The sequence below is a fragment of the Prunus dulcis genome, chromosome 3 (assembly GCF_902201215.1).
Source record: "Prunus dulcis chromosome 3, ALMONDv2, whole genome shotgun sequence".
Classification (NCBI taxonomy): Eukaryota; Viridiplantae; Streptophyta; class Magnoliopsida; order Rosales; family Rosaceae; genus Prunus; species Prunus dulcis.
The window spans coordinates 3,202,100-3,218,888 of NC_047652.1; the positions used below are offsets into that span (position 1 = coordinate 3,202,100).

The 16,789-nt window shown below is 36.3% G+C and overlaps 4 protein-coding genes across 5 annotated transcripts; 3 read left to right on the plus strand and 1 right to left on the minus strand.

Moving 5' to 3' along the window:
• Window positions 1-197: 197 nt before the first annotated feature.
• On the plus strand, window positions 198-3,111 carry LOC117620898 (protein IQ-DOMAIN 1-like). The gene is made up of 5 exons (XM_034351143.1): window positions 198-433; window positions 557-802; window positions 1,653-1,877; window positions 1,991-2,104; window positions 2,223-3,111. Exons 1-5 carry the CDS (start codon window positions 368-370, stop codon window positions 2,874-2,876), a joined length of 1,305 nt encoding a protein of 434 aa, XP_034207034.1. The 5' UTR covers window positions 198-367; the 3' UTR covers window positions 2,877-3,111.
• Window positions 3,112-8,217: 5,106 nt separating this feature from the next.
• LOC117622327 (transcription factor MYB26-like) lies at window positions 8,218-9,894 on the plus strand. The gene is made up of 3 exons (XM_034352976.1): window positions 8,218-8,459; window positions 8,586-8,715; window positions 8,848-9,894. The coding sequence occupies exons 1-3, from the start codon at window positions 8,327-8,329 to the stop codon at window positions 9,680-9,682; spliced, it is 1,098 nt and encodes a 365-aa protein (XP_034208867.1). The 5' UTR covers window positions 8,218-8,326; the 3' UTR covers window positions 9,683-9,894.
• A 704-nt stretch (window positions 9,895-10,598) lies between these two features.
• On the minus strand, window positions 10,599-13,181 carry LOC117621542. The gene is made up of 3 exons (XM_034352090.1): window positions 12,813-13,181; window positions 11,399-11,498; window positions 10,599-10,940 (listed from the first exon to the last, which is right to left on the minus strand). Exons 1-3 carry the CDS (start codon window positions 13,075-13,077, stop codon window positions 10,868-10,870), a joined length of 438 nt encoding a protein of 145 aa, XP_034207981.1. The 5' UTR covers window positions 13,078-13,181; the 3' UTR covers window positions 10,599-10,867.
• A 1,033-nt stretch (window positions 13,182-14,214) lies between these two features.
• On the plus strand, window positions 14,215-16,422 carry LOC117621430 (F-box/kelch-repeat protein At3g06240-like). 2 transcript variants are annotated; one of them, XM_034351899.1, is made up of 3 exons: window positions 14,215-14,319; window positions 14,406-15,448; window positions 16,307-16,422. In XM_034351899.1, exons 2-3 carry the CDS (start codon window positions 14,407-14,409, stop codon window positions 16,342-16,344), a joined length of 1,080 nt encoding a protein of 359 aa, XP_034207790.1. In that variant the 5' UTR covers window positions 14,215-14,319; window position 14,406; the 3' UTR covers window positions 16,345-16,422. The 2 variants fall into 2 exon arrangements, with proteins under 2 accessions (XP_034207790.1, XP_034207789.1); XM_034351898.1 differs by lacking the exon at window positions 16,307-16,422 and having other exon boundaries at window positions 14,406-15,554.
• The last annotated feature ends 367 nt before the right edge of the window (window positions 16,423-16,789 follow it).

Sequence of the window (16,789 nt, forward strand, 5' to 3'; positions counted from 1 at the left end):
CAGGGCTCGAATGATGTTTCGCCTGAACGTCGTCGTTTGCAATTTATATCCGTTACATGCTTTCAATTGACTTTTTTTCGAATTCGAAATTCAAATTGGTAATAAAACCTTTCCTTAATTAATATTTATAAATAAATAAAAAACCTTCTTCTTCAAGGCTCCTTGATCAATAGTTTAATACACTGACAGATCTGTTGTCAAATTCCAAAACCCAATCCCCAAAAAAAAAAACCCAGACAGCACTCTCTGCAGCTCTCAGCTTCTATTTCTGTTTCCAAAAAGCACTTTCAGAAGAAAACACTTCCCACAAACAAAAACACAGAGAGAAATTCAAGGTTAATTCAGATTTATAGCTTGTTTTTCTCAAATGGGCACTCCGGGGAAATGGTTAAAGTCACTTATCAATCTCAAAAAGGCCCCCACAAGTGACCAGGTAAACCCAACATTCCTCACCCTCTGTTTTTATTTTTCTTATTTCCCTCTGTTTCCTCCGTTTCACTCTGTTTTCCTCTGTTTCTATTGTTTTCTTCTGTTTTTGGTACTTGGGTTGTTTTAGGAGAAGGTGGGGGACAAGAGCAAGAAGAAGTGGAAGCTTTGGAGGAGTTCATCAGAAGGGTTTGGATCATCATCGAAAGGTGGGATGAACAGGAGCCAAGTGGCAGCTGCAGAGCCATTGAATTCGCTCGACGATGCATTAGCTGCTGCCATGGCTACTCTTGTCAGAACTCAACCTAAAAACTTCATTGTCATCAAGAAAGAGTGGGCAGCTATTCGGATCCAAGCTGTGTTTCGGGGATTCTTGGTAAGTGGTTCTGCCTCCTGCTATTTCCATTAATATGTAGCATATATTTAAGTACACTGAAATTAGTTATATGTTCTATTTAGTTAAGCATGAGTTATTGTCTAGGTAGATAGCTGAATTCTGTTCAATAACTGTCACAAAACTTTATAATATTTGCACTAACTTTGTGTCCTGTGTTGAATATTATAAAGAGATTGATCCTGAGTGTCAAGGCATTTCTTTGATGGTTTCACCCAAAAAAAAAATTTCTTTCAAACGGGTAATGCAATTCAAACTTCTTGGGTGCGTATGGAATCTAGTTTAGATTCTGCACTATCAGTAACAAAGTTTTTGGACACTGCAACTTTGATATGTAACTTCCTCTTTATTTCATCTCGACACAGTTTACATATGGATATAAGATTTAAGTCTTTCTTTTCTCGTACAATTTTCTGGTCAGTTTTAGTACTAGTTTTAGGTTCTTTCTTTGTTTGATCAGTTTTAGTACTAATTTTCTGGTCAGCAAGCTGGTTCATAGTAAAAATGAAAATGATAAAGAAATCAGAAGAAAGTTAAGTAAGTTGGAGAGTTTGTTGGGAAGTGGATTGAAAAATGAAAGCCAGATTGTATCAGCTTATCTTGTTTTAGATGAGCTGCTTGAATGGAGATTATTCAAAGATAGAACTAATTGGAGGTCATTGGGCTTGTGATGTTGAAAAGCAAAGAAAAGAGTTAGGATCAGTAAACTGGGCTGTAGATTATCCATCTAATGAATAAGACAATATGAACTTTTTTGCATATAAGCGAATGCATAATGTTGTGTCATTATGTTCATTTGATAATGGTTAATGGGGTAACTGATAAACTGCAGGCAAGGCAGGCTTTGAGGGCCTTGAGAGCAGTGGTAAGGCTTCAAGCTATATTTCGTGGTCGACAGGTTAGGAAGCAAGCCGCTGTTACATTGAGGTGCATGCAGGCACTTGCTCGAGTTCAGGCTCGAGCTCGAGCACAAAGGACCTCTCCAGAAGGGCAAGAATCTGTGCAAAACTCATTAGATGAACATTGCTACCAAGCTGATCCCATTAAGCAGGCTGAGGTGCTTATCAAAATTTTCTTGCATTCAACATTGTGATGATGTGATGCATATTATCCTGAAGATATTAACCCTGTTTACCCTATGATCAATATTGTGTTTAAAACAATTTTCAGCAAGGATGGTGTGATAGTCCAGGAACAGTGAGTGAAGTTAGAGCAAAGCTGGAAATGAGGCAAAGAGCAAACATCAAGAGGGAGAGAGCAATTGCATACTCCTTCTCTCAACAGGTAATAATGGATTTATTTATTTATTTTTGGTAAAAGAGTTAACGGGATAAAAACATGGCTTAGTTGAATGAATATGAATGGTGTTTGAGTTGCATATGATTATGTTGTTTTTTGGCAGAGATCAAGATCAAATGCCAGTCCATATTGTAGGACAAGCAAGACAGCAAAGGCTGTTAGGCATCAGAAGGTGGACGATAACAATTCGGGATGGAGCTGGTTAGAAAAATGGATGGCAGCCAAGCCGTGGGAAAATAGGCTGATGGAAGAGATTCAAAGTGTGCCTTCAGCAGTCACTCCTTGTTCCAGGAAAAGTGGAGATGGCATTGTTGGCTTTTATCCATATTCTTCAGAACAGAACTCAGTGAAAGTGAGAAGGAACAATGTCTCAACCAGGGTTTCTGCTAGACCTCCTACAGCAAATCCAATAACTCGCTCGTCTTCTGCTCCAAGTTCTGATTTTCTGCAGGATGAGAGCTCGGCATCAACTTCGTGTACTTCTGCATCTCCAACTCTGGTGTTTAGTAACAATCTAAAGGTGGAAAATGGAGACGAAACTAATCTATGCAAACCCAGTTACATGAGTCTCACAAAATCAACTAAGGCCAAGCAGAGAACTTCCAATTGTTTTGATATGCAGAGGTTTTCAATGGAGGAGTATCATTACCATAACAAGTCAATGGGGCTTTCTAAGGGGGATACAAGGAGCAACTGCGGTTCTGATCTATATCCCCCAATATCTGTGGGCAGAGTTCAACGAGGAAGATATCAATGACAGTAAGGGATACTAAGTAAGGACTGCCTTCATGATTTCAACAACTTGTTGTCCTTTTTAATTTCGATATTGTTCAAATTACGCAAAGATTTGCTTCAAATGATTACTGATAGAGAACCGAAACAAGTTTCGGGAGAGTTGGTTGTGATTATATAGACAAGTATAGATTTTTGGAGAGTGAGTTACTACAGAATTCAGAATTCAATTACATGTGCAACTTCCATGTTTGATTTAATAAGTGTGTTGTCAATTGCATCGAAGGATTTCACAAGATTTGGGTTTGTTATATGTACTCTTGTGGTTTCAGCTAAAGTATGATTGTTTTCTATAAGTTTGAAATGCAGTCCAGAAATGAAAGTGTTATTATGCCCAAGTAGAGTGATTGGTTCAGATTGATTGTCATAAGAATTACATTTTCAAAAGTAATTGACAACGTGGAGAGTGATTGGGTTGTCACTTAAAAGATCCCTTGATCCTTCTACTTTCCCATATCAAATACAACCAAATGTGAGAGCCCTTGTTTTTCTTTCTGTAATTTGCATAAGTTATGGCTGGAATATGCCTAGTTTTAGTGAGAAATTTAATGCTTGGCAAGGACTCCAGATTCTTGTTATAGCCATACTACCCCACTTGCAAAAAGACAAATACTAGAAAGGGTGATGTTGATTTCACTGTTTTGTAAAACCCAACAGGATTTCTTATCTGGGTTTTTTTTAAATCTTTTTTACTTTTTCAATTTTCTTTTCTGTTCTTTATTTTTCACTGAAAAGGCCCTACTTGACTTTGTAAGCTCAGCTTCATAATTGGACATATGATTGTCCTTTTTTGATGAAGATATGATTGTCCTTTCAATCCTGTTTAGAAAAGATTAAATCTTTACATGAAAATTAATCTCTGAACTCCACTTAGGGAACATGAACAAATTATATGCATATGTGGGCATCACCATGAAGTCCCTAAATTAACTTCTGAACTCCACTTAGGGAACATGATGCAGATGTGGGTATCACCATTAAGGCCTAAAAGCCACCCAAAAAGAAAAAAAGAATAGTATCACCATTATTACTAATATAATAACCAGATGGTAAACATATAAATAAATTAACAATATGGTCACTTCATTCACACCTAGTTGATTGAAAGGACCAAATGCATTACTATCAACCTTGCCTGCAGAAGTATTGTGAAAGAGTAAATCATTACCTTCAAATAATGAAAAGCAGATGAGAAAAGCTTTTGCTGGGCAGTTTCTGTCGCTTAAGGGTCGAGAGAATAATCCAGTTAAACGACGATATGTGTTTAAGAAATCAAAACTGGCCATCAAAATTGGACATATACTATTTTTTACTGACTTCGATTTTTCTCAAAGCAAAACAATAGTTACATGAAGATAGTAGTTTTGATCAAAATAGACCAGACTGTGATGAAATGGTTCATAGGTCAACTTCACAAGTGAGGACACATATTTAGAAGTTTTAGACAGTATCTCCAATTCGTTAAAGTTTGACTTCTCTCAACATGCATGGCCTACGAGGTCAAAGATGGTGCATTGTGATTGGTCCACAAGCTGCTGACGTGGGAGGAAGACCCCTAACAAAGGCAGGAAATCAGGATGCCACCAAAAGCTGTGAAATTTGGTTGATGTCATTTGATGTGGATTCTCTGCAAGTGAAATTGGAAAGCAACAAAGCATGGCCAACGTTTCTTGAATTGTGAGTAAAAACGTAAACTTTCTTTCATGGGGGGGGGTTGCCATGAAGAGAAGCAACTCAGTCTGGTGGGTCACTTCTCTCAAATCCCTTTAATTTGTTTGTGTCATTTTCTCTGGCCTACGTTGTAATTTTGTTTCATGGGGTACAGATTATCAGTCCTGATTGATTTCAGAAGAATTCAAAACCACTTTTGTTTTTGGGTTTTTACCTTTGGTTTGCAAAATTTGCAAATCAAATGAAAAGCTGATTTGTCTTTGGTTTACATTCAATAATTCATAAAGTTTTCAACTCCTTTATGCATTTCATAAAAAAAGAATACAGCTATGGGTCCAATCCAATATTCGCATCATGTTTTGGTCACTATATTTTGCAACATGAAAATTTTGATGAGATTTGCAGGTTAAAAGTCATCTTTCCAACCCCAAAAAAAACTGGGATCTTCTAGCCAATCCAAGTGCTTGTGGTTGCAAAATTTGATTTCAGCCTCTGATTTTCTGTAGTTGTTACTTGTATTCCATCATGCATATAGAACCTAGAGAGGATTGAAAGGACAGTTGTTGGAGCTTTCATTAACTTAACTAAGCATTATGTGTTTGAAGTTTAAACCTTGCTCTGGCATGCTTGAATCTTATTTCCTTTTCCTTTTCCGTCTTTTCAGTCTTTCAGAATTTCAGAGGTTAGGTTGCAAACACAACATATAGAAGAGGAGAAGGTATGAAGGAGAAAAACTTGTATATCGCGGGGATATCAGTTAATTAACTTCATATTCTTCTCCTAATCAAAGAGAATGGATGTCAAGAAACTAGAAAGAAGGAGAGAGGGGGTGGGTGGTGGTTAATAACAAGAACATTGAGATCTTTACCATTTAAAATTTGATTTGAGTTTGTCAAACAATATTTTAAATGACAATGACCCATACCAAAATCAATATTCTATTGATAGAAGACAAGGAATGACCTAGTCATTCTTTCATGTTCTTCATTTGATTCCCCAATGAGTAGGGATAAAAACAAAAATCTCTTGCAGCTTGTGTCCTTTGATGGCTCAACAAATAAAGCAAAAGAGTCTGTTGCAATTAATTGTTGCATGTGCAACAATAAATCAAGAATCTGGTTTGGTCCTATCTCTTCCATCATAAGCATTCCAAACTTTTACTTTTTCTATCAGAAGCAACCAATAATACTTGGGTGCTTTGCAGCAGACTGTTTCATCACAAATAAGAATTGCCTTAAGGTTTTATTCTCTCTTGAAATATTGCATTTCTGTGTGTCCATTTGAGAGAGCTATCCCCAATTCAATAAATAGATTCATTCTAACATGACGTTTTATACAAAAGCCCTTAAAAGAGCCTATTTGAATAACCATCAACTAACTACTCGTCATTTTCTAATCCCTCAAATGGATAGTTGTGGAATTTTCTCTCCAAATAGGCTCGTTTTTTAATAAAAAAAAGTAACTTGACATGTTTTATAAAGCTGATTTAAGTTATCAACATCCTCCATGGCGCTTGCTTTCACTAGTTATGTAAATTGGACAACTATTGACAGAGTTCCAAGTCCTCCAACTCCGACATGTGTTTCGTGAAGCAAATATGGTAGCAGATGAGTTGGCTAGCTTTGGTCATCGACTTGATAATCTTTGTATATGGTTTGGTAACTTTCCTAATAGTGTGGCTCTAACGCTTTTGTACGATAGTAGGCAATTAGGGATCCAAAGAAAAAAAGCTGATTAAATTTAAGTCCTCAACTTTGTTCAAAAGTAACTTTTCTGTCACACACTGCTTCAAATTTAAAACATGTGGGCTAGTTCTTACAATTTTTTTAAGTTAAAAGAAAGAAGAACATTGGAATTGGATCTTCTTTTTAATTATATATAAATTCACGTGTCTTGGCAATAGTATCTGTATTATTAATGGCCATCAGTGTCCAAATTAATTGGGATTAGACTGGTTTTTGTTAATTTCATACAGCTCAAGCAACAAATTGGTACTTTAAACATTATTATATAGAAGAATATATTCCTCCTCAAGATTCCATCGAGCAAAAACAAAGCAATTAAGTATTATATCTCAAGAACGAATCCTTAAACAGAACGTAAAAGCCTACTTTTACCAATTGCTTTTCATCATTTTTCAACATAATGGAGCCCCAAAAGTGGTGATTCTCCACCTCTTTCAACGAGTTGTTTTGTCTATATCCTCTTCATGATCAAAGATAACTATAAACCTAAAAAAAAAAAAAATATCATGTTCAGTTCTCTTTGAGAAAACCTAAAAATTACTAGTTGCCGCCCCCTTTGGGATCCTCGGCCACCCTTCCTATTCGATCCCCTTTCTTCTCATCTCATACCCTTTCCTCTTTCGTGATATCAAAGATAACTATAAACCTATAATGGCACAAATAGTTGTTAGCTATGCATAATTGTCATTAATTACCAGAAGATTACCAAAATGGACGTGTTCATTTGTGTTTACCAAATGCCCTTAATTTTAAAATAGATTTGTGTTTATTTGTTGCTTATTTAATGTTCTCCAAAACCCAAAGGCCTACCTTAACTTGTGTCAGGGATCAAACTCAGTTTGTCAGCGCATTCAGTTGATGAACAGACATGCATGATAAGAAAATTTCGGATCAAACTCAGTTTGTCATTCGCAGACATGAGCTTAGCTAAACTGGATAGAGCGGATGTGCTCCCCACTATTTACCTGAGTTCGAATCTCCATCTCCTTACTCAATTGATTAGATATTTTACAACCATACAAGAATTTTATTTGAGGAAGACAATTAGGAACACAACAATCAAAGGAGAAAGCTGTTTGGTTTTTGAACAATTTTTTTAGGTAAGTTCCTAAAGATCACAACATGTACAACTTTAATTTCTCAACTTATCTGTTCACATAAAATGACCGTCTGTGGTTAGTGGTAATGCTAGACAGCTGCAGATTAGTGTACTTGGGTTGACTTTTATTGTAATTAATTAAATCTATGATTAGTGTTGGATGGGATCATTAATCTTGGTTGATTGCGCGGTTCTCGTGGATGTTACTATGTTAGCTTTGTTTGCTTAAGAAGCAAGAAAAAGGAAAAAAAAACACTCGGACATTTCAATCCATTTTAAAATTATTACTTTCTTTCACTCAAATCCAAATCACACCCTGCTAATGGTAATGACTGAACTTGATCTTCTCTGGGGAGATAAGCCGAGAGTGGGGCCTGCATATACAGAGGCTCTGCATGTGAGACACGTGTACATGCCAGCCCATCCCTGAGTGAGCAAAGGAAGAACCCATTATAAGCCATACAAGTCTAGCAGAAGGATGCTGCAGTTTTTAGCCCTTTGCCACAAACCCTAAATTAAGGGGCCACCACCATATATATATATATATATATATATATATATATTGCTAGCTATAGTACTGCTCCAAACATTAAATTCACCACCTCACTGTACTTGCACTTTCATGTCATGCATCCATTTTTCTCTCTTTTCTAACTAAGTCACACTAGCTACATTTTCACTGTTTCTTTTTGTAATCTCTCTCTCTCTCTCTCTCTCTCTCTCTCTCAGAAGTTGAACTTTAAGCTAGAGATAAAGAGCTAGCTAGCTAGCTAGCTTTCTTTTTCTATAGTAATCTCTTTTTCCTTTTGTTTTGTAATTGTATATATACACAATACTTATCTTCTTTTGCCATTGGCTGCAATATTAGTACTGCTTTGTGAACGAAAGAGAGAGAGAGAGATGGGACATCACTCCTGCTGCAACAAACAGAAAGTGAAGAGGGGGTTATGGTCCCCAGAAGAAGATGAAAAACTCATCAACTACATTACAACATATGGCCATGGCTGCTGGAGCTCAGTTCCTAAACTTGCAGGTTCTCTCTCTCTCTCTCTCTCTCTCTGGTTTGTGTGCGATTCTGGTTGCTAATCCATTTTAATTTGTTACCTAAATTTTCCTATTTTTCTCGAAACTTTTGGGTTTGGTGAATTCCATGAGGCAGGCCTACAGAGATGTGGAAAGAGCTGCAGACTGAGATGGATAAATTATTTGAGACCTGACTTAAAACGTGGGAGCTTCTCTCCCCAAGAGGCTGCCCTCATCATTGAACTCCATAGCATTCTAGGCAACAGGTACATATATTACGTGTAACTTATTTGATTATTTATATCATCACCATCTATATATAGCTTGAGCATCCATCAATTGATGATCATCTCCTCATTATTATTGTGATATTTTAATTACCATCTTCATGCAAGCAGATGGGCTCAGATAGCCAAGCATCTACCAGGAAGAACAGATAATGAAGTGAAGAACTTTTGGAACTCAAGCATAAAAAAGAAGCTCATCCCTCATGAAGTTATTCCTGCCTTGGCCTCCTTTTCTCATGATATTCACAACCCTAGTGGTAATTCTGAGGAAAGTTTCTTCACCCTCACCACAAACCCTAATTTGGGTCCTCAACAAGACCAGCTATTCCTTCCCATTCCAAATCCAATGCCTCAAGGTTTCAATTTTCATGGTGATCATAATAACATCAATCTCATCAAGTTAGACCAGACCAATTACGGTTCCAATTTCGTTCATCATTTTCCTCCTCCCCTCCAATTGCCATCAAATTCTTCCTCATATGAGTCCTCATGGTCTTTAGGCTATCAACCCCATCATCAATTTGATCCCAATCCACATCTTCAAAATTTCAGCATTGATGAAGCAGCTGCACATTATAATATTGGTAATGAACTTATGGTTCCAATTAGTATGCCATCATCAGCACCAGCAGTATATGAAAACCCTTCAATTCTACCTACACTGCCTAAATTGTGTGAGATCCTTGATGGTAATGTTTGTAGGATGCCATGTTACCCATCTGATCCACAAGACCTTGACTCACTTGCCAAATTATCATGTTTTCCATCTACTCATGGGGCTTATCCTCAAGATCTTCAGTTTCTATCCAGTCAATTGGAGTGCATTGATGCCATACTTTCATTGCCATCATCTTCCTCATCATCATCCCCGTTATCGGTATCTTCATCCTTGTCACCTTTATCGAGCACCCAATTTGTCGCAAACTCTACTGTTTCGGAAGCCTAGCTAGCTAGACATGGTAATAAATTCAAATTAGGTTTTTTGTATGGTTGGAACTTGGATTTATATTCATAAACCTGAAAAATGCATATATTAATTTCTTGACATTTGCATAAGGTGACGCTATTCCCATTACTAGAAAACCTAAATGTTGCTAGCTAGTTTAGGCTCCTTGGGGAGTAATGTTTGTTGAAGCCCCATATCTACCTCCTTTCACATGTTATTATATTCCCATATTTATTTGTATTCCATTTATGCTAGCACCTGCTTCAAAATTATTTTATATACGACAACACCAGATAAAGACATATCGCCCAACCTTAAAAATGAGATTTAGGCCAGAAATTGACTATACATCCACAAATAAAAATAAAAATTAAAGACAATTAGCTTTTAATCTAATGATACTTTTTTTTTTTCAATATCGAAAAATAAAAAGATATTCATTATCGAAAAATAAAAAGATATTCACACTTCAAAAACCCCACTCCATTAATAAGAAAAGAAAAAAATGCTAAAAGGTAAATAACCATATTTGGTTTTAATAATCTTTTGTTTATTTATTTATTTATTTTGTCGAATGGCTTTAAATCATCTATGATTTCCTAATAGATTAGTCATATTGGCATCTCCCACCACATATCGTGATCTTTCCAGAAAATGGTAATTTAAACGATGTGTCGTTTTAGTGAAGAATGCAATCACGTCCCCTGTAAAATTACAAATCACAGTCCCATCAAGCATTTTGCAAATTCTATTCAAACATTCAAAAGAAGTGCAAGGGTTTTTGTAAGCTGTGCTTCCCTCTCTTGCTATTATTGTAACTCAGTCACAATACAGGCCAGTATTCATAAGCATGGCCTCGCTTTTCAAGACTGTTGTTCGTACAACAGCGACATATGCCAAACCGGAATCACCCAACAAAGAAAAATGCCAACTATTAAACTCTAAACATTATGAAAATATGAGGTAACAAGAAATTTCTGACAAGCATAAATACATGGAACGTGATTTAATAGCTGGAACCCTCAAGGTTGCGAGAAGAAAATGTCATCGAACAAATTCTGTTTCCAGCTAAGAAGCCTCAGTACAACAAGGCTAAGCAACTACAAAAAGAACAAACATTACCATGATCCAAGGTAAAGCTTCTAGACTAGGTTCCAAGGCAAGACTAGGCCAGAGAAAGAGATGCTAAGCTGTAACTCTTGATCGACCCTTCGCTATTCTTCTAGCAATTACTCTCCGTCCACCCTTGGTTGCCTTGCTGTTCATGTGAATAAATATTATGTTAGTCATGCATGGAAAATCTATTGATAACTGGTTTATCTTTGTTGCCAAGTTGAAACTTGAAAAATAAGAGGAGAAACTGATAGCATTAATCTACTGATTACTGGCATATTTTAATGACCCATTATCCAGAGAAGTGAATCACATCATGTAATATGCTGAAACTAATTTTGCCCATCACTGAAAAGAAGTAAAATGATCTCAAAATAGCATTGGGAAATCGGGAGCCCTTAAATCAAACACCTTTCACTTTTTCCTTCATAAACGGATAAACCTTAAATGTGCATTATATATCTACTTGCCCATAACTAAAATCATAATACTAATTCCAAAAGGCAGCCTAAAACTATACGTTAAAAGAAATATCACTAGTGAGAGTGTGTATGTGTGTGACGTGTGTGAGAGAGAGAGAGAGAGAGAGAGAGAGAGAGAGACCGAGCAAAAAATCCATGGTTCCTCTTGCGTCGGATGGTACTAGGCTGGAACGTCCGCTTTGGAAATAATAGCATTGGCTCTGATGATGAAGAATCATCTCCTGAGGAATAAAATATATAACATTTAAGCAGGGCCAACAGGAAACAAAATTGGAGTCACTGTCAAATTACTTTCTGTACAAGTTGACTATTATCCTGTTGGCATACTCGGTAGACATTATCTTTAGGACAAAGAAGTTTTTCTTTTGGGTACTTCAAACATCAGACGTTGGGCTCCCAGTCTACTATGACAATCATAATTTAACAGAGGAAGAAATAAAAGAACCGCACAATGTCAAAAAACAAAAAAATTACACAAATCTGTTCTGAACTACACAACTTGACACCAATATGGAAGTGAAATGAAACGTCTTATTTCGTAACACTAGAAGAATTCACTCTCCATCTACAAGGTTCTCCCAGAAAACATTATATAGCGCAGAAACAATTACTTTTTGTCCAGCATAAGCCTAAACCTATAAATCACATCGCATGAACACCTAGCTAGCATTAGGATTATGAAATGATGTAGATTTGTTGTTCCTGTTAAAACTCAAATATTAAACTTTAGAAACCAATCTACTGAATTTAAGCATACGTTCATTCTCTATGTGATGGTCATGACAGATTATCAATCTATCATAATTAAGGCGACTAATAATAGTTAAACCCCATCTTTAAGATTAGGAACATTAGGTTCCCATCATTTTTCCAATAAAATCAGAAAAAGAAATGACAAAGAAAATATACTTGTGTGCCTAAAAACATAAATATGCCAGTTACAAAACAAACTGCTTCGTGCAACTTACATTAAGCCTCAAGAACAAAATCCATTAAATTGTTAGAAATCCCAGCTTATGAGACTAAATAAGTTTCAGATTCCCAACCCATCAAATTTTATCAAATGAGAACCTCTAGGTGGGCACAAATCAGAGGTATGAGAACTGCCAATGGAGGGCCCACTTACAAGTTAAATCTTCTTCAACCCAGAACATAAGGTGTAATACTAGTGAAACGTTTATCCTGTTTGAAACTAAAACTGAAATTGATGAACTCAGTCCACACAAATTTTTTTTTTATAAAAATAAATCCAAGCCTATTCACCATTATGGCTGCTGTGTCTCGAAATTTCTCAACTTAAAGAGCAGATATTTACAATCTAAATAAAGCTGTAAGCTTTGTACAGTCCTGAAAACGCACAAATCATCAAAACTGCTGATTTTAATATATTTCCGACATTTTCTCAGCAACCAAACTGTCGATTAGTCCAATAGACTGGGAAAAAAAGGGTACAAACATACCGTACAATCCAAAAATGAGCATAAACCAATAGAGAGAGAGAGAGAGAGAGAGAGAGAGAGAGAGAGAGAGAGTACCGTCAGGTAAGAAGAACGGGAGATAAGGGAGGCCACAAGGGTACACGAGCCCTTCATAGGAGACCCGTTTCAGCGATTCGGCGTCGTTTTGGGGCAAACGGAAGGAGGTGTCGAAGTTTGAAAGAGATGGGAATAGCTTGGGAGTGATTTCGAGGCCGTGAGATACAATCTGGTGATTCGAATTCGGGTTCGGGTGTAGCAATGGTTTGGATAAGATCCGGTTCATTAGGGAAGCTCCAGTTCGAATTAGGGTTTTGGACGCCATTTCTTTGAAGAAGATGGAGCTAATTCTGCTAAACCTATGTAGCGATTAGAGAGACAGGGGAGGAGTGTACGTGGACTTCAAAGTGAAAACAGAGCGAAAAGGACGACATCAATTTTATTGTCGTTGGATACAAACATAAGTTACATTTACATAACAAAGAGTAGGCAACTATCTTTCGCAAAAAAAAAAAAAAAAGAAAAAGAAAAAAAGAGAGAGAGTAGGCAACTATACTTTCTTTTTACGTTCAAATTCCACATTGTTCTTCGGAAATCACGATAACCTTCATTGTTCCTTTGGCTAACTTTTTGTATTTCACTTTTCCCCTTATCATCAAGTTTGTTGATAATTTTGTGAAAATTGATAGCGTTGCTCCTACGTGATTTTTTCGATTTTTTGTCACGTAGGAGTCATATCAACTATTTAAACATAATTTTTAAGGGGTTTAAAGAGGGAGTAAAATGACATACCAAACCTTTATTATAGAAATAATATTAGATTTGATCGTATTTTTAAGGGCATTACAACAATTAAGAAAAAAAAACAACCTTGATTTTTTTTAGTAGGGGAGGTGAGAATAAACTGTGGTTATTATGGCGGCCCAAATTTTACTATCACACACGTTTTAGTTATGAAAGTCACAAAAATGCCCATACCTACCTGCCCTCAACTCAACCACTCATGAGTTGGACCAAAGCATCATCACAAATTACTCATTTTGTACGGTCTTAACCTATTTTGATAGATGGCATGAAAATTACAATAACATTGGACCTAAAAATTTGTTTAAGCCCTATATTAAAAATAAAACAACAACAAATCCTTTCCCTTCGAATCACTAAATATATTTTGTCTTTACATAATTCCTTGGACATGTGGGTGAGTATTAGAATGCCAACAAGTAATTAGTCTAGCGGTATCTCTCTTTTCAAGATCGAATCACCTTACTTATATTGATAAACGAAAAACTAATATAAGAACCCTTGAGATTAATTGTTGCTCATCGCTCTTTCATTGCCATGTGGTGGTGCTTTATTCTAGGATGCTAATTAAATTTCTTGGTCACCCTAATCCATTCAATAACGTCCTGACCAGAATTCTAGTCACTCTTTACTCGTCATAACCTGCCCTAGCCTGAAAACCATTTTTTCTCCATTTGGTTGCTTGTTTTTTTCTCTTCCCCTTTATGTTTTAATTTCGTTGCAAAATTTCATTCCTTTGCTTTGCGAATCACCAACATCAAAAGTGAGTCATTGCATTTTCTGCAAAAATTAAACAAATCCATCTCAACTTAAATTCATTATACCTCTTTTTTTTTCTTTTTCTTTCAGGATGTCTTCCAAACCAGGTTTTAACAAAGAAGTCTTAATGGACATCCTTCTCAGGCTACCTCCTAAGCCCCTCGTTCGGTTTCTTTGCTCCTGCAAATTCTGGAATGATTTGATTAGCAGCTCACTTTTTGTTACAACACATTTTAATTTAAATGCAACAAGACGTGACAACAATTTTCTACTTTGCCTCCACCACCAAGATTTTGAACTTAAATTCGATGTTGACGACCCTTTTGTGAAACAAGACCTTCAGTGGTCACTTTTTTCCAATGAAACATTTGAGCAGCGTTTCAAGTTAAAGCATCCCTTAGGGAGCACAGAGCATTATGGGATATACGGTTCAAGCAACGGGGTACTTTGCATTTCGGATGAAATATTGAAACCCAAGAGCCGTATACACATATGGAACCCAACCATTGGCAAGTATAGGACTGTTCCGTTGAGCATCACCGACGACACGAAATTTGGCTACATTGCTCTCCAATTCGGGTTCCACCCCGGGGTTAATGACTACAAGGTTGTGAGGATGATGTGCATGGACAACAAAGCATTCGCCGTCGAGGTTTATAGTCTTGCCACAAACTCTTGGAAGATGATTGAAGATGTTCCCCCTTGGTTAAAATGCACTTGGGAGCATCATCAAAGCACATTTTTGAATGGAGTTACATACACCATTATTGATAAATGCCCTATAATCACCATTGTGTCCTTCGATTCAGGTAGCGAAAAATTCGAAGAGTTCGTACTTCCTGATGCCATTTGGGGTATATGGGGGTTACAGATTGGCATTTACAAGGAACAAATTTGCTTGCTCTATGGAAATTATTGCTGCGAGGAGGAGGGCATGGATAAAAATGATTTTTGGGTTCTACAAAAGAAAGGGTGGAAAAAATTGAGGCCTTTTGTTTTTTCTTCTGATCGCTGCTATTCAACAATGGGGATCAGTGTTGACGATGAACTCTTACTCGAAAAGAATGATTTCACAGTGGGTGCAGCAGATTTGTATTTGTGTAATTATGAATCCAGGCAGATTCGTGAAACAGGTATTAAGTTGGCCTACATGCGTTATGGCCAAAATGAATTATTGTTTGCAATTACTTACGTAGAAACTTTAGGTTTTCTCGATTATTAATGAGATATATTTGTAACTTGTGGCGCAACCAAGTAGATGATTACATGATTTAAGATGAAGTGCAAAGCATGGTTATATATTTTTCTTTCTTATTTTTCTTGCCAGAGCCGGCCTTGGGCCGGGGCCACCAGGGCTACAGCCCGGGGCCCACAGCTGAGGGGGGCCCAATTTTATTTTTTTAAGCTTATGTATATATTTGTATTTAAAAAAAATTAAAACAAAAGGAGTTGCTGCCTGTACCCGTCAGTGAAAAGGGAAGGCAATCAATCCAATCAGTCTTTATACTCAATCTCTAAAAGAAACGTATTGACTAAGGAAGTTCATTATTAATTAATTATAAAATATAATATAAAACAAATCAACAAATATGGGGAATCAAAACAGACTCTTATTAGCCACAAAAAGAAGGAAAAACCCTTCGACTTTCTCAGTTCATAACACAAGCAAAGCAACGCAAGCAATTTTTTTTTTTCCGGTGATTCTCCTCTTCTCCAACAGAGTTGGAAAATAAATCATCCACCAGTTAGACCAGTGCCTTTCTTTGAAGGTATTTTTTTTTTTTTTAAAAGATACATATAGAATCTTTTTGTACTCGACTCTTGTAGTTGTTTTGTGTAGAATTGTGGTTTAATAGGATAAATAAAATCATTTGGTAATAATGATCAAGTGTTGAAAAATTGTTGTTTGTGCTTTGTGATAATTTTTGCAGTATTGTGGAAGCCTCGATAACTTTTAATGCTTAATACATGTTTGTTTTCAAATATTATAGGGATATGCAGCTCGGGAGGTTGCCAAACAAGGGCTTAAGCCAGGCGAACTAGCAGTCATTTCCAAAGAGGCGGTATGTTTTCTAATGCTTTTTCATGCTCACTTTCATGTGTTTGTATCCAGTTGACTGAAGATTGTGAGATGCTTTATGCGATTAATTGTTAACTTTTTCTTATTTATTATTTGATTCAACAGAAAACTTGGCTGGGATTCTTTTTCTGTATAATTGGAAGTTTCAAGTGGAAGAAAATATGCTCAAAATCCAGGTTTTATTGTTCTTTGTTAATTAGTTTTATTGTTTTTTTTATTGTGTTGTGTTTATTCTGAAAATTAAAAAATATTTCCTAAGAAACAACTTTCCGGAAATCTCAAGAGACAAAGAAAGAAAAAAGAAGAAGAAATTGCTCAAAGTTTAAGAGGGATCTTTGAATAAATATTTTGTTAAACAAACCAATGCTTCACTTGAAAATTTAGAAGAAGATTT

Bases quoted from the DNA above. Each gene is read 5' to 3' on its own strand.
- LOC117620898 (XM_034351143.1), top strand. From the start codon at position 368: ATGGGCACTCCGGGGAAATGGTTAAAGTCACTTATCAATCTCAAAAAG. The intron at 803-1,652 runs GTAAGTGGTTCT...GATAAACTGCAG, and splicing joins CTGTGTTTCGGGGATTCTTG to GCAAGGCAGGCTTTGAGGGC. The intron at 1,878-1,990 runs GTGCTTATCAAA...AACAATTTTCAG, and splicing joins ATCCCATTAAGCAGGCTGAG to CAAGGATGGTGTGATAGTCC.
- LOC117622327 (XM_034352976.1), top strand. From the start codon at position 8,327: ATGGGACATCACTCCTGCTGCAACAAACAGAAAGTGAAGAGGGGGTTA. The intron at 8,460-8,585 runs GTTCTCTCTCTC...TCCATGAGGCAG, and splicing joins CTCAGTTCCTAAACTTGCAG to GCCTACAGAGATGTGGAAAG. The intron at 8,716-8,847 runs GTACATATATTA...TCATGCAAGCAG, and splicing joins CATAGCATTCTAGGCAACAG to ATGGGCTCAGATAGCCAAGC.
- LOC117621542 (XM_034352090.1), bottom strand. From the start codon at position 13,077: ATGGCGTCCAAAACCCTAATTCGAACTGGAGCTTCCCTAATGAACCGG. The intron at 11,499-12,812 runs GTACTCTCTCTC...TTTATTCCTCAG, and splicing joins CCCGTTCTTCTTACCTGACG to GAGATGATTCTTCATCATCA. The intron at 10,941-11,398 runs GTCTCTCTCTCT...TCACATGAACAG, and splicing joins AACCATGGATTTTTTGCTCG to CAAGGCAACCAAGGGTGGAC.
- LOC117621430 (XM_034351898.1), top strand. From the start codon at position 14,407: ATGTCTTCCAAACCAGGTTTTAACAAAGAAGTCTTAATGGACATCCTT.